At 40.5% G+C, this 16,273-nt stretch overlaps 1 protein-coding gene across 2 annotated transcripts in view; it reads left to right on the top strand.

The window, feature by feature from the left end:
- The window catches only part of chchd3a (coiled-coil-helix-coiled-coil-helix domain containing 3a), a 65,348-nt gene that overhangs the window by 3,286 nt on the left and 45,789 nt on the right, over nucleotides 1–16,273 (top strand). For both annotated transcript variants that reach the window (XM_056368060.1, XM_056368059.1), the window contains 2 exons: nucleotides 6,538–6,631; nucleotides 15,911–16,091. In XM_056368060.1, the coding sequence (XP_056224035.1) occupies nucleotides 6,538–6,631; nucleotides 15,911–16,091 (275 nt within the window). The remainder of the gene's footprint in view (nucleotides 1–6,537; nucleotides 6,632–15,910; nucleotides 16,092–16,273) is intronic.

Raw genomic sequence — 16,273 nt, 5'->3', positions numbered from 1 at the left:
AAGTTTGCAACTAGCTGGTAAACATAAGCTGCCTTGCAACCCTGAATTTATCTAGACATTATCCAGAGGAGCTGTATGTGAGAACGCAAATGTCCGAATCAGTTGGACCAGACGATAAATGGGCTTTACCCTGCCAGCTCCCTACCACAAAGTCTACATGATGTCCGATTGAGTCGATGTGGGAATAGAGCTAGTCAGTGGCTGGAGAATTCACAGCTAGTGAGTGAGCACGTTGATGACGTTTTCTATCCAGCTTCCTGCACACTCTACCAGGCACCACCCCTTGCCTAAACCAAATGTAGTATTATTCTTGATGAGGACGATCACCTGTTGTGTGCCACCTGTGTGAAACGAGTTTGTGATGCATTTAGCTGCTTAAGTGTCAGGTATTTCCCTCAGGACTTGATGGAGACCAAAAACTGACCTAAAAGGAGAGTGAATATCAGACTTACATTCAGTACATAACCTGACCCGTGGTTCCAAATTAATGCTAATGTTACTCCATATCTTCTTGATGTGTAAATTGTTAATTATTTGCTAACTCACCTCAGCTTTTTGTGGTGATAAAATGTCAGTATTGTGTTATTAGCTTGTCTCCACTCTCCCCAACTTATCAAAGTTCAGTTATTGCAGGTTTAAATACAAAGTAGTGTTTAGGAAGAGAAACATAGGACATTTTTTTATGAAAGGTTAAGTGTCGAGAATCTCTAATTGCTGCTGAGAAATGCAGATTTTTCTCTTTTTTTAGGTTTGATGACATATTAAGTGCAGTCGTATATTTTTGTCACAAGAAAGAAGATCGAACCTGTCACTACAGATAATACAGCATTAAACTACACTGATATTCCAGGGTTAATTGAGTAATATTGTTTCAGTGTAAAAATGTGTATGTAAGTACTCAAACACACAGACCAACTCACTCCCTTTCCACTTGATCTCTCAAAGCAAAGTTTTAGCCTCAGTGTCTCTTAAGTGTGGGTGCACGTCCCTTATCTCTTGACATATCCGGCAGAGGACATTTGAATGTTACCTGTTCATTACACGGTACAGAATGGGGCGTGGGTGCAAGTTCTTCAGAAGGTGGCATCCAGGATGTGGGCAGGCTTCCCCATCCTTGACTGTGCTCAATCAGTAAGGTAATTAAAAAAAGGCCAACTTATGCCACGCCACACTGACTCCAGTGATTAAAACAACACCTCTGCGGTTTCACACAACAAAACACTAGGCCTCATTAAGGTGGTGGGTGGGTGTGTGTATTGTGTATTCAATTTTTATTTGGCAATGGGGCTTCTCTGATATGACACTGAATTTTGAGTGTGTCACTTGCCTTTTTGTTTGAGCACATTAGTACAATTGATCGATTAATAGGAGTTATTCATGTTCGTTCAACAAATTTTTGTAACTTGTAGCACTGAGGCAACTGTAAGCACAGTTTCATTTTTCTCCACGTTGAACCAAATTATTCCTCCATTGTTTGCGCTAATTGGTTTTCAGATGAAAAGATAAATACAGCACTATCGTCACTTAACTATCACTTAATTTCGTTAAAGCTGTGTTGTGTGGCTATTATAAAAAAGTGCCTGCCGCTGTCAGGGCACAACACAACAAATCCACTGATCTGTTTCCTCTTTGAGTGGTCAGTTACGGATGCAAGTCCTCACTTCTCTGTCGGGGGATATGTAGTTGTCATTGCTGCTGTGTCTTTCCATTTCTTTTCTTCACTCATTCAGTCTTGAAACACTGATGGAAAGTTTGAGAGGGGGCAAAGGTCTCTCAGTACCAGCTCTACTGTCCATCTTGTGTGCACAGTACAGTATATGTGAAGTGTTCAGGATAGTGAGTATGTGTTTGTATTGGGTGTATTTTTAATGTTGCTACACAATCACCACCACACGATTCATTTTGTTTTATCACTATAGTTTCCATTTAACTGCAACTATGTGGCTGACTCTTGCTTGCCAAGCATGGGCCCATATATTTATCTCACAACACTAATGTGTGTTGACATTTACTGAGGTATTTTGAATATACCTTCCTTGCAAGGTCACCTCACAGCTTAATATGTACCAAGCTCACCAAGTACTATAACGCAGAGGAAAAAAGTCAACTTGGACGATTGATCAAACATGCTCTTTTTAAAGAACAAAAAAAAAAAAAAAAAGGTAGGATGAATGTGAATGTGAAATCTCGTTAAAAAGTTGCAAAGTTCAGCCCAATCCTGAAAGGCTACGACCTTAATGAGGCCGACATTGATTATGTGTGTCCGCCAGAGTTGGGTATCGAGTGAGGCTCTCAGCAGGTTGGCTGTCTCTAAATCATGGCCAGAGTCAGTATGTGTGCTGATTACGCCATAGTCAAGGTTGAACCTCCTACACCTTCTCCAGTGTGCTATAAATATTCATATGCCAGAGCCCACACACTGCGCTGGACTAATAGTCTGCTTAAAGATGTCTCCCAGATGCAGCATGAAGAATGGGAAAATGGGAGAGACAAAGAAACACATTGGGAGAAATGTGGGTGACTTGGTGTGTGTGCGCATAAATGTGAGTGTGAAACTTGTGAAATATATCACTCTGCTTTTGAAACAGACTTTTCTTGTTATCTTGTGAAAATGTGAAATGATCAGTCTAGTTCTATTCCATAACATGAGATTAAATTAACAGGAAAGACTGTGAATAAAAGAAAATCAGAAATGGCACCTGCCTGCCAGGGCTGGAATCTTGCTCTTGGCGCTTTAATTTTTAATTTTTTTCTCCTTTCATATTTGAACATAGTGAAAGGTGTGCAGTGACTCGACTAAGCGCAAGCTAGAAACGTGAGGAAGTGGTAATGTTACAGATTATGCCCTCCACGCGGGTCCTGGGGTTAATGAAACTTCTGATGAGAAACGCAATTTGCCTTCGTCTATTATCTCCACTGCCAATAGCCTGTGCTCCACCGCCTCTCCTCCTCCTCTACGGGTTTTTCCACAGGGTTTAGTGATTGGTGCGAAAGGAAAGGAGGGGGACACGTCTAAAAAGATGATGAGTTTTTAATCTTTTTAACATTTACATGTCCTACTCAGGATTGACACAGGCTCTGTCGATCTGGAATTGTCTCTGACCCTAACCAGCCTCCCTCAAGGACCCCAGACAGTGTTTATCATATCAGAACCTGTTCTCTGGCTGACCCTGTGGGCCTGCTAGCTATCTGAATTCTCTCTCTGCAGGGTTGGAGAGGATGTGGTGATAAATGAGGAGTTGCTTAGGCTTGCCTGAACTTAGAGGAAATTTAAACTTTTACTTTTCATAGCGCACTGCTATAGGGTATATATTTTTTAAGCCTGAGAGATTTTAAAGGGCAGATAATGCTGAAATGCCACTCTTACCTGATGGAAGAAGTTCATAATGACGGGGCTTGACCTCCTGAGGTGGCACTTGAGTATGGTGTTCAGTACGCAGTGTTATTCATCTACTCTAAAGATCTATGGAGGGAATAGTAAGTAATTTAGAATTTTCCATCAACGGGGCTCTGAACTGTTTTACAGCTGCTAGTTTCATAGTGGCCCAAAGCTTAAGTACTCTTTTCAGTAATAATCTCAAATTTAATTGTGGCAAGATGACATGAGCCTGTTCATTCTGTACAGCACTGATTGACTATGTTTTGGCCAAAGGCAGCGGAACAAGCTGGAAACACAACATTGACATGCAATATCACCTTATAAAGTTGTTATATCGAACGTTACATGGAACAACATGATGACTGAGTCATGTTTCTGACCACCTGACGAATTAAAGTCCAATATTAACCATCATCTTATATTTTGTGTTGGTCTCTATTCACTTAATAGAGAAATATGTGGGGTTTTTTTTAGCTGATAAATGTTCCATTATGCTCACCTCAGCACCCAGCTCCAAACTATGTCTGAGTGCAGTTTAGTACTGAGTAGTGTACAGTGATGTTATCTGAGCTTTTTCACTAAAAACAACTGCCTGCTGCATCTGAAAACTGTTGACAGTGAACCAAAATATGAAAGTTCACGGACGCTAAAACACAATGTAAAGCTGAGGGGAGCTGTAGTCAAGTAAAAGGTAAAATGTTCATAAATTTGTTGTTACTTTTGTCGACATCTTTATAATGACTATGATTCCAGACAACACACCAGCTCTGATATCATGGTCATCATTATGCTGATATAGTATATTGCCGAGCGCTTGTCCTTGGGAGACCATTATTGCGCATGTAGCTAAAGTGCACTTTTCTCTACATATAATTGCCACATCATTATAGCAACATATAGCATCTGATGTTTTCATAGTTTTCTGATGTTTGCTAATGCTGTTATTTGTTACTTTACAGACATCCCTGTTGCAGAACCTTTTCTCAGGACTCTAGTCCCACAGGTTGTCTTCCTGCTTTATTTCTTAACAGAGTTGTAATTAGCCTCTCCTCTGCAGTGAGATCAATGGTGCTTCTTAGTGCTGTCAAACATGATGGATATTGTTTTCTCACTCTCTGGACAGTAGGTGACAGCAGTCTCTGTCTTTGAGGGTACACTATGCAGCAAAAAGTTGTAAACTGTCAATCACCGATTGTGTTTGCGCCAGTGTTTCTTCTGAAGCCCTGTCAGACAAAACCTCCCCCTACCTAATGCTTTTTCAGTCTCTTTAGTGTAGTAAATCGTTGTCATACTGCGAGCTCTTGTTATGTGTGGTTTGCCGCAGAGAAGAAAAGGCTACAGAGGGTGGAAATCAGAAAAAGGGATTAAGTTAACTGTATTTTTGTTTTGCGTGTTCAAGCAGGAATGTCACTTTCATGGCACAGGAGAGCAAATTATTAACAGCAGTTGTGCCAAAGCCGCTGAAGGAGGTGAAGAAGACTCAAATGACAGAAGCTGGAGGGAGAGATACTTGTTAATGAGCAGAGATTTATCCATAAGTCATCCATGACACCAATTGCATTAATTGTAGCAAGCTCTTGGAAACTGGTGACCTTTAGTTCAACAGTGTCAGTGGCTTGTGTTTGTCTTTATATTCTTAAAGATTCCAACTTTTGTGTGTTTGTGAAATGTTTGAAAAGTTATTTTGAAACTTATGTATTCAGTTAGTTACATTACAAGTGTATCTTTATTTAGTCTTCAGAATACATAAAAGACACTGAGGTTGAGGCCACTATGACAGTCAGTCTTATTGAGTCAGTGGTGTTAAAAGGATACTACCACCACTGCTCGAGAAAATATCAATTTGAAGCTAAGAATGGTGGGTCTAATTGTTTTGTTTCTTTTTTAACCTTTCCCTGAGAGAGGTTTGTAGTTTGTTATTCTGTCAATGTGTCCACAAGGTATCTCAAAAGGCTTTAAATAGGTTTCCAAGACAACTGGTAGACTGGCTTTGTGCTGAGTAACATTTAAAACATTTAATTAGACTATGATATTGATCTGGAAGTTGGGTTTCTGCTTTTAGACTGTTACTCTTTTTCTTTTTTTCTTTTTTGATAAAACAATGAAAGTAAAGTAGATAGACTCAATTTTAAATCCTTAGGGAATGTTATCACAAATTAATTTAACTTCACATTGAAGTGAGTGAGGCAAGTTGGGGAATTGTATGTGTTCTAATGCTTCCAGTTGCGATACTGAAAGAACATAATTAAGAAATCAGCCACCACTAACACCATATGTTGGACTTAAAGAGAGGCACAGATGTGAAATCATGACTGTAATAACCCCTAGGCTCTGCAGCGTTTTAAATCACAGAATAAACGCTGTAGCTAAAAACATTTTAGGAGCATTATGCAGTTCCCTTTAATTATTTTTTTTTTCCTTTTACCTGTGTTTGTTTTACAGCCCCAATATTATAAGAAAAGAATGGCTTTTCACATTTTAGGTATTATATTGTTAATCTGATTTAGCTGGATTTCGTTTTTTGTGTGTGTGTATTTGCCTTTCAACTGGCCTGCTGTTACCACATATTACCAGGTAATAATAGACTCTGACAATAGGGATTATCCCATCTAACTAATGCAGCGGGAGAGTAATCTTGACACACTCAGACACTCCCCCACTCACTGCAGTGTCGCAGCACACCGCATGGCACTTCTGTCTTCAGAGCACGTTTTGGCCTGGTCGCCGGCTGGCATCTTTACTTTCATGCTTAATTACCTGCCAAGATAGACTCGTGGAGACATGGAATCATACATGTATGATGCCCCTGACATGAATATATGTAGGCAGGGTGGTGTGTGTGTGTGTGTGTGTGTGTGGTGTGTGTGTGTGTGTGTGTGTGTGTGTGTGTGTGTGTTAAGGCAATATGGGCATTTTTTTTTCTTCCTGTGTTTAAATTCGTTGCATGTTATGCTTTAATGCCATAGTTTCTTCCTCAGTCATTATAGTCTAAATGTCACACATCCTTTCCTTTTTTCACTTTTTAGACAGTATCATTCTATTCAGTGTCCAAACAAACTCAACATGCCTGTCAGCAAACAATAGCTGTTTATTTTAAAACCTCCCTCTCTAACTCTCTTTCTCTCTGCTGATGCTTCTTTTTCTCCTTTTCTCCCCAGTTGATGAGGAGGCCTTGAGGAGGAAGATCACTGACGAGCTGTATAAAGGCATGGAGCAGGAGAGGGCCAAGGCAGAGCAAGAGCTGCAAGCTTGGTGAGATGCGTGCACACAAACACATACACATCCAGATACACACATGCTGCTTTAGCCTGGAATGGAATACCAGTTTTTGTTTATGACCTTGCACAGATAGTAAGGTAAGTTTTGGATTTGAAATACATTTTTTGGGGGGGGGTTTGAATCCTTAGTGTTCCCTCTTTTCTTCTCATCGCCCCTCTTCTCTTTTTCTTCTCTTCCAAACTTTCCTCCTTTTGGATCATGATAGATTGAATCAGGGTACTACACTAGTGTCAATTCCTGTTCCACGATTTCACTAGAACCTAAAGATGTTTTCAGATTTGACTGTTTTCCGCTTTCATTAATAGTCAAAAAGGTCAGCAGCAGTCTTTCCGATCCCCACTGTTTCCAATCTACCTCTCTTCCGAAGCACATCAGCACTTTTTCCTCCCTCTATTTCTGCTTCTCCTCTCCTCCTCTCTCGTTCACTCCGGATCAATTAATCATGCCTGAGGAAGAAGGCCGCTATCCTGAGGTAATTTCCTGGGTGTTGAGTGGGTGATCCATTAGCCCTGCCTGATGAAGAAACACACTCTTCATGTGAGGAGCGTATACAATTCTATCCTATCTCCCGTTTCCTATCATCTCATGCGCTCTCCTCATCTCTCCACTTCTTTTCGACCCTTAAGAAGCAGGTGCACATGCCATAATGTCCGATAATTGTGTTGCTCCCCCTCTTTAATAGACCTGGATGATCTCCAGCAGAACCCGCTGAATGAACGACTGTGATTAGCTACTAAATGCACCCTTGTACTGTATGGGGAAAAAACACAACCTTTCTATATCCAAAAGGAGGTAGTGTTAGCCTAGCAATTAGCCTCGTTTTTGAGGCTCATTCAAGAAGAGAGAAATTAACGAGAGGTGTTGAGAAATCATTTGTCTATTGATTTTTTTTTTTTCTGGCTATTTTATTTTTTTGATGTAACTGCTTTCTGCAATTCACTTATTGATGTTTCTTCAGAGGAGTAAGCGCTTCAAAATTACACCGCCTTTGCAATTAATAGAAATCATAGTGGCTTTCAAGCCCTCAATTTTTGTTTGTGCTTGGCATGGGCTGCATTTTCACTTAAGAACCAAACATGGAGTGATAAATAAGCAATCATCCGTTAGCCAACAATTGTGTATGTGTGTAGATGCATATTAATATCAGTTTTTAACGTGTTGTTTGCTATTCATTTGTTGGTTCTTTTCTTTTGCCCATTTTGTCGCATTATTTTTGTTCTGTTCTGTTCTTTTGTGTTTGTGCAAGTGTGTATTAATGCATGTGTGTCCATTTTCCTAGTTAATGGTTTGGTAGGTAGTAATCACGGGACAACCATCTAGGTGCATTCTGGGAATTGAGTAGAACCTAAAAGGTGCAGCTCAGTGATGGGTTTTATCTAGAGTCAGTAAATCAGAAAACAAATCACAACATAATGATGCTGAGATAGAAAACACTTTAGAGGATTTAATAAAGATTAATTTAACTGTTTGTTTAGATGGCGCAGAGACTGCTGTCCGCACTTAATCCAACATCTGATCACAATTCAAGTCTGAACATTTCAATGTGGTTTAGGCCATCAAATTCATTATATAATGTGGCTCGATCTGGCACATAATTCTTTCTAATGTAATCAGATTATGAAAATGGTGTGTTGATTTATGTAAGCACTCCATTATGTTTCCACTTTTTTTTTGCCACTACAGTTGAACTTTTCTATTAATTTGTGCTTAACGGGAGATAAAGGTGACTGATGCTTTTAAAAAAAATTTAAATAGGTAAGAAGAACACATTGTTTTTTTTCTTTTGTTTTTGTTTTTCTCTCATCTGGGTTGTCAAACCATAATTAAATTGTGGTGGTATTTCACACTCCCACAGTGCAGATGGTAACTACAGAGAGTTTTTGGTTATTGAGGGCAAACAAGGCATAGTGATTATGGCCTTCGCTGTTTGGAGACTGAATAGCTTTTGCTGCAAAATTGAAGTAGAGACGTAAAATATCTTGGTCTGCGAGTGTATCAAAGCTCAGCTAACAAGACTGCACAGTGCCTCGCTACTTATAGAACCCTGCAGTGAAACAGCTGCACAGCTTGAACACAGAAATGGAAGAATATGTGAACTCCCAGGTCATAGGAAAGAACACGTGCACACAAGCTACTTGAGGCCAAAATCTCAAGGTCATGTTCAACCCCAGCAGTTCCTCCTGCAGGTTGTTGGTTGTTAACATGTCCTCGAGGAAGACACTGAGTTCTTACTTGCTCATTTATTGTAATTGCCAGAATACACAAATAAGTGCAGATATCAAAATACAGATCTGTGAAACTGATAGATAAACAGTTAACAATAAAACGTCCTGTTGCTAATCACTCTTAAGTCTTTTCCATTTTAGAGTACTTTGGGGCATTTATGCCTTTATTAGAAAATACAGAGCTGACAGGAAAAGATGAGTGAGAACAAGGGCGATTACATGGTCAACTTTGTAATTCTGTCCTATGCAGTATTGCTGTGTTGGGCGCATAGATCTAGGGAATTTTGAGGAACAGTGGTGTTTAGATTAGGCAGTATTTCTTCTGTTTGGCTTTAGGGCCATAAATGAACTCCAGAGATCTGGCTTTGCATGTTTTGCTCTGGAAGGAGTGAAGTAAGGGCTCTGTGAAGAGTTCATTTGGGTGCAGCCTATACTCATTTGTAGCAAGGAGCGGCTGCAGGGAGCAGATTTGCTTCTGCCGCTTCTCTGTGAGGCAGCAGAGCAGAACGACTCAGAGAAAAGGATGAGAGAGAAGGACGGATGGGGGGGGGACTCTTACACCATTCGGTCTCTCCTCTCTTAGCCTAACTCCTCCTGTGTCACCATTTGATCCAGTTCTTCTTGTGATTCTCGCTGATTTTCCTCCACCTTTCCTTCCCTTTCTTCCTTATCCCCTTCCCTACTGTTTTTCCATATTTCCTGTATTCCTCCAGCCATCTCCTTTTGCCTGTCTCTCAATCTCCCTTGTCTATTTCTTTCTATTTTCTTCCCTTCTTTCTTGTTCATGTCTTCTTCCTACCTCCCTCTCAATCTCCGTGTTTGTGTCCACGCAGTGTACACTTAAAGGTTAGTCATCGTTGTGAAACTTCTGCCCATTATTTCAGCATGTAGTCAAGCAGCTTGTGTTGGCTTGTGTGATATAATTGCATGTCAGACTTTTGAGTGAAAACACTGACCTTCCTTCAGAGATTCTGTCTTCCTTCCTGCGTTAACCAGCCAGCCCATTAAATTCTTTATTGCTCACAGATCAGACGCAGACAGATAGTGTAGCCTATACATTTTTACATGTTATTTACATCATTTATCTTTGTTGCACAGAAATACAGACACACACACACACACACACACACACACACACACACACACACACACACACACACACACACACACACACACACACACACACACACACACACACAACCTCCAACTCAGTTTAACAGAGCTAGAAAGTTAGGATGTTATCAGAAAAATAAAAAGTTCCAACCTGATTTAGCCAAGATTGTCTCTGGGGAGGTATGATACTTTTTAAAAGATGTTCAGGAACCGGTGGCATTACTAGTCTTTGATCAGATTCTCTTACTGCATGTGCCTTTACTTTTTCTTCAGAATATTCTAACTGTGACTACTGTGAAGACATCGTACACCCCAGCAACATTACAGCACTCTCACACGCGGAATAATAATAGTTATAATGATAATAATAACCATATAATCATCCTAATAGTGATAGTCTTACTCGTTATAATAGTGATAATCATAATAATAATTGTAATAACTGCTATTTATATACCACTCTTCCAAACCAAGTTTACAAAGTGCTTTACAGGCATAAAACCAGAAAATAGACAGTATAGATACAAAGGTCACTGCAGCAGCCACGTCATACTCTCAACCAGTGACCTAGCAGCTACTGTGAATCAAACCCAAATACCCTAGCTATCACCTCGAAATGCCCTAATAACCATACAGAACATCACAGTATACAGCTAATCTCCCACCAAACATCTGATGAATTCTAGGAACCACCTACTGCCCATCTAGTACCACCCTAGCAACAACAACCATCAATCCATGCCCAGCCACACATCCAAAACAATCTAGCAACCAGCTAGCAACACCATAGTAATCATATAGAATACCATATCAGCTACCTACTGTCTAGAACCTCCTTGTACTCACCTGGTACCACCCTAGGAACTGTGCAAAAACCTAAACACTCTACACACATCCTATAAAACATGCAGAACATGATAGAAACCCTGCAGCAGCAAATGAAGGACACATTAATATCTCCTCACACCAAGAAATTATATTGCTATACCCAAGGTACCCACGCCGCACCCATGTCGTAACTAACTATCAATACCCTCCTTGCTATTAAGCAATATCTCAGTGGACCTCATAGAATTTTCTTCTTTAAATTTTCAAACCGCAGTTATAGCATTACAGGACGTCCAGTCCTCAGGTTTCAACATTAAGAACATTTCACAACCTGTACATTTTTGTGTGTTGCTTTTCCCTCTGGGGATATACTGTATTTACACATGTGTCATGCATCTACTTTTTCACTACCTGTATCAAAAAATGTTATTTCCAACAAAACACTTTATTCCTTGATATCTTAGTATATGGTTCTTTCCTGGTAAATGATACATAAACTTGGTCTTATTGTTGGAAAATGCCCCCATCCCCAGAGTATAAGGCAGTTTCAAACAGTAAATACAGTTTTGAAAAGAAAAAAAAAACATTTCTTAGTACTGTAACCTGCTGTTGAACTATGTAGTCGAACATTTATGGTTATTAACTCTGTCCAATCTCCTCACAAATCAGCTCTCTGTGGTTTGTGTATTACCCAAGGTGGTCTTGTATAAACAGATAGAATCAGTTGGAGGGAGTTCAATACAAGCTTAGATAATTTCTAATATCATCCCAGTGTTTAAGCTCCATAAGACATCCTGGTAGCTACACAGAATGATAACCATCAGGCGCTGATCTTATTCCACACTGCTAAGGAGGTGGGCGGTTTACCTCGGCTCTTTCACTGTATTAAATGGCGGAATGTTTGGAGTTTGAGCTTTATGCTCGTCTGATATTTGAAGAGACAATAGCAGAGGAGAATGAGACAATGATATCCGCTTTTGACAGTTTGCTGCTAACGAAGCAGGGTGTTGCACCAAGAACATTGCAGTTATCACTAATTGTGGGTAAAGTAGAGGGAGAGTACAAAATGGCTTTTGAGTTGTTTCTGCAGTGTGGAGGCTCCTCTAAATTAATCTTCCCACTGTCCTTTGTTTCCCATATGCTTAATTTTAACTGTCCCAGCATTTCACAGCCACCACAACCAGGTTTGGTGTTTGTGGGTGTTTATGTGTGAGCGTGTCAGGGAGAGTGCATAGCTCCATAAAATATTCATACGCAGCATTCAGCGACATTATTCCTAACATCAATATTGCATTGGGCCTTTAAATGCCTTTGTTTCAAGGCACTTGGGTCGAGCCTGCACTGTCATGCGGGTCTGTCACAATCCATCCTGCCAGGGAGACTGTATTCAGACACACCTTGCTTGGATAACAGGTCAACAACTGGAAGCATTAATGGGTGAAGAGCGGAAAAAGGAGACAGAAGGTGAACTGATGGGGAGGTGAAAGGGGAAAAGGTAGGAGACATGAATTTAAATTTTGATATACGTGCAAGGGAAATGATATTTGCAGTGATTTACTGTCGAGCAAATTTTTTAACATGACGAGGGTCGTTATTGGACAGTTTATTCACAGACACACACTCATACACACATGTACAGCTTGTCTAGACTATTGGCACTTCGGGTTACTAAGCTGCACTGTCTGTAGTACTTATTTTTCATACAGATATGATAGTGTCCTAAAAAAACTGGAGTATGCCCAAGTACTTCTGTTCAAGGTCATATCCTGAAAATAGTGAGTTACTTCTCTGGAAAGGTCCACAGACCAGCCCACTTGCACTCCACTCATCTTCAAATTAATGATACATCACTTGTTCCGCCTTTCCATCTTTCTGTTTTCAAGACTCAATCCACTGAGCCATCAAAACACAGGTTACTGGGCCAAGATTATCCTCTCTTTCTATCCAGTACCGGGCCAAACCTCATCCACTTATCCTCAGAAGACATGATATTTTCTTTTCTTTCCCCATACATAGGTGCTGTCCCTCTCTCTGTCTGACTCAACCATTCTCTCTCTCAAAGCTGCCTTTTCCTAGCCAGTGCCAATCTTCTACAGTCGAATGAAAAATGTGTCCAATATCCCGTGGACAGGGCAATAATGACTGGAAACCAATAGAGGTGAAGCAGACAGATAGCATCCAGCTAGTGAAAGCAGTCTTTGCTTGGGTTCGCACTTGTGAGGAAGTTAGTAGACAGACTTCTTTTTACTGTCTGTTTTCTTGGCCTCGTTCCTCTCCCTTGTCCCAGTTGTAGCTTTTGGTCACCTTTCATTTATTATCTTAATTTGGCAAAATGCCCAACAAAGACTTTGCTCAGTGGGTATCACTTTTTGTGGGTGTGCTTTGACCTTGCCTCGCTCAATTCTGGTTCACTCCTGAGTGTCAGTGTTACTGATAGGTGCAGAGGACAGTGTAGGTTGTCCTTACAACATCTGCACACTTTCAACACTTGCACATTGAATAGTTTAATAAGTGGAGGCAAAGTTTGGGTAACAAAGCTTTATCTAATATTTAATTCTATTGTGGCGGAACTGGTTTATCTACTTAAACATTTATTTCTTGCAGATTTTGTTGGATACTTGTCGGCTGTGGTCGTTTCTTATGATATTTTGGTACATTGGTGACAAAGGTCCAAGTTCATGTCATAGAGGGTGAATTTGTTGCTTTTACTAGCCCACAAATCCTTCTCTAAAAACTCTATAAACCCCCCCCTCTCTTACAGCACCAGCAATAGCAAAAGCTTCTTGAGTAAAGGTAGCTTAGGTACATTAGCAGTACAGGCAGGGAGGCGTGGATCGTGGGGAAATGGTGAATGTAAAAGGCCATTAGAAGGCTCCCCGTATGAGTGTGTGAGTTGGAGCACAATGATGGATGGAGTGTGCTGACGTGTGCAGCCCAGTGGACTGTGAGACCGGACATGGCTGGTCTCTCTCCGTCTCCCTCCATCTCTTTCTCCCACTCTCTGGCTCACTCCCTCTTTGCTTCACTTCCTCAGGGCCAAACATGTCATGTCGCCACTACTCACGCTCGCTCTTTCCTCCCTCTCGTTTCTGTCTTTTCCCTCTGTCTCCCCGTCTCTCGGCTGGCTCTCCCCCTGCTCTCTGACATTTAGTGGTGTTGCAGGGCAAATGGCAGCTTTTGGACATTAGACATATTTTCATTTGACCTACCTGGCCTCAGCTCAAAGCCAAAGGCATGGGGTGGTGATCAGTTAGACCAGGCTGTCCATCATGGTTCATCACTGTCTAAATTTTTGGGTATATTCACAGGTGAGTGAAGAGATGAATGAGATTTTTTGAAAAGCAATAACAAATGAAAACTCTTCACATTGACAGATCAGTGGATGATATCTAGAAAAAGGGAGCTCTGAGGTGAAAAAGGCATAAACTGTATCTATGCCTGTTACCACACCCTTGACAACCAGGATGATTCACTTGAATTATCATAATGAGCAGTGCACAAACCTGATGAGGCTGTAAATGAGTCATGCATTAAACTTCAGTGTTCATGAATATCAAAACAAAAATTTCACACCTTTTTTTTTTTTAAAGCACAACTTGAAAAATAAGGGAAATAAAAGTAAATGTGTTATTTTAATAAACTCGCATTTAAAAACAGCTGTTGTTTAACAGTGTTTCTGCAACGGGCATCAGGCAATAATCGATCAGTTAGACCTCTGAAAGATGATGGATAATAGATGGCTCCTTTTAAATGTGGAGGAATTTCGTATGGAACGGTTATCCTAGACTCCTTCACTTTCAGACATCTTCCTCCTCATCACATTTACCTTTTAGGGCTCTCTTGGGATTTTTGTCAGGCTGGAGTTTATTAAGATCCTTGCCATCTTCATTTGTGATCACAATTCACTCCGTCTGTTCTGTGTTTATTTTACCTTGCTACTAATGTTTGATTCCTAGCAGAGGAAGACTTTCAGGGTTTCAGGGACGTTCCTCCTCTTCTCCAATCAAGCACACTGTCGCAGAGTAGGGAGTGCGTTGCTAGGCAACTATGAGAACCCAGTGACAGGGTTCAAATGTTGGTCTTGTGTCTGCAGAGAGAGTAGTGCCTCTGTGTATATTACTGCTTCATTGGATTGATGATTCTTGTTTTGGGGAAATGGTAATGTTGTCTATTACATGTTGATGGTTAAATTACTCTTCAGTGTAAGTTATTTGGAAATAATATGAATGGATTTGAACTCTGACAGATGTTAACCGAACGGTACGTCAGGGAACCCAGTCTGGGACAGTTAGAGTTCACCTTCTAATGTTTCTTTTTCAGTGTCGATTGAGTATGACCACTGACTGTATGACTTCTCGATGTTGCCCCCTCTTTGCAAGCCGTGGAATAGCAGGGACATGTGAATGGATGAATCTGACATTAGGATTGAAAATCAATATACAAGTATATTGGCCTCTATCTATGCTTCATTAGCACTATAATTGTATTTATGACCTTTTAATTCTATTGGGAGACACTGCAACAGTGCAGCATGCAGTACAGCAGGTTTGTGAACGTGGGAAAAATAATAAAATACTCCATTTTGATGGTTTTATCACAAACCATTTACTGCTCTTAAGAATGACACCTGATATCATATTTCCATTAGGCCATTTGCCATCTGTGCTTAAGATGATTATTTTATGGAATAGATATATTTTTAATTAATGAGCAATAGATACATGTATGGTTTTTCAAAAGTTTTTAATTTCAAAGTTGCTTGATTTTGGTTTGAAGTAAAGAAATATGCAAAAGAGAGTTTATGGTCATATATACAGACATGTACTGAGGGAACACAAAAGGACCTCAGTGTGCAGTGCTGTGAACAGCCTAACTTTGTTCATTGAAAATCTGAGTAGCCAGTCATGCATTATATAGATACCTATAGGGGAAAGAACACAGAGTAGTGTATGCTGTGGTCCTGCACCATGAGGTGCACTGTTATTACACTCTACAAGCTCCACTGTTGTGCTCTCATAAGGATGTAACATTTTGAAAGGGGTTAAAAATTGCATTGATCATGTGAATTATTGCTAATGCTCCGCAGGTTGGAGTCGGAGAAGGCCCGGGCAGCAGCGCAGGCTAACGGTGACGCCCAGTCCCAGGTCCAGAATGAAGTGTCCAGGATCCTGTCTGTGGAGCGGGCCGTGGCCCAGGAGAACCTTCAGCAGGCAGTCTTAAGGGAGAGGATCGCCACTGAGGATGAGCAGCTGCGTGCTCAGATCTTTGTAAGTAGTTGTATGTAGATGTATGGCAGCTGCTGTGAACTTTCAGCATCTCATTTTATCTTGCCAAACAGTTTTATATCCTTTTAACATTCAGTTGGTTCAAATCTGTGCCACGCTGTCAAACAGATACTCAATATTTTAACTGTATGACCTTGGAAGCACAGACTCACTGATGAGTGCCA

The sequence above is a fragment of the Seriola aureovittata genome, chromosome 22 (assembly GCF_021018895.1).
Source record: "Seriola aureovittata isolate HTS-2021-v1 ecotype China chromosome 22, ASM2101889v1, whole genome shotgun sequence".
NCBI lineage: Eukaryota > Metazoa > Chordata > Actinopteri > Carangiformes > Carangidae > Seriola > Seriola aureovittata.
This window is presented reverse-complemented; position numbering and strand designations above follow the sequence as displayed.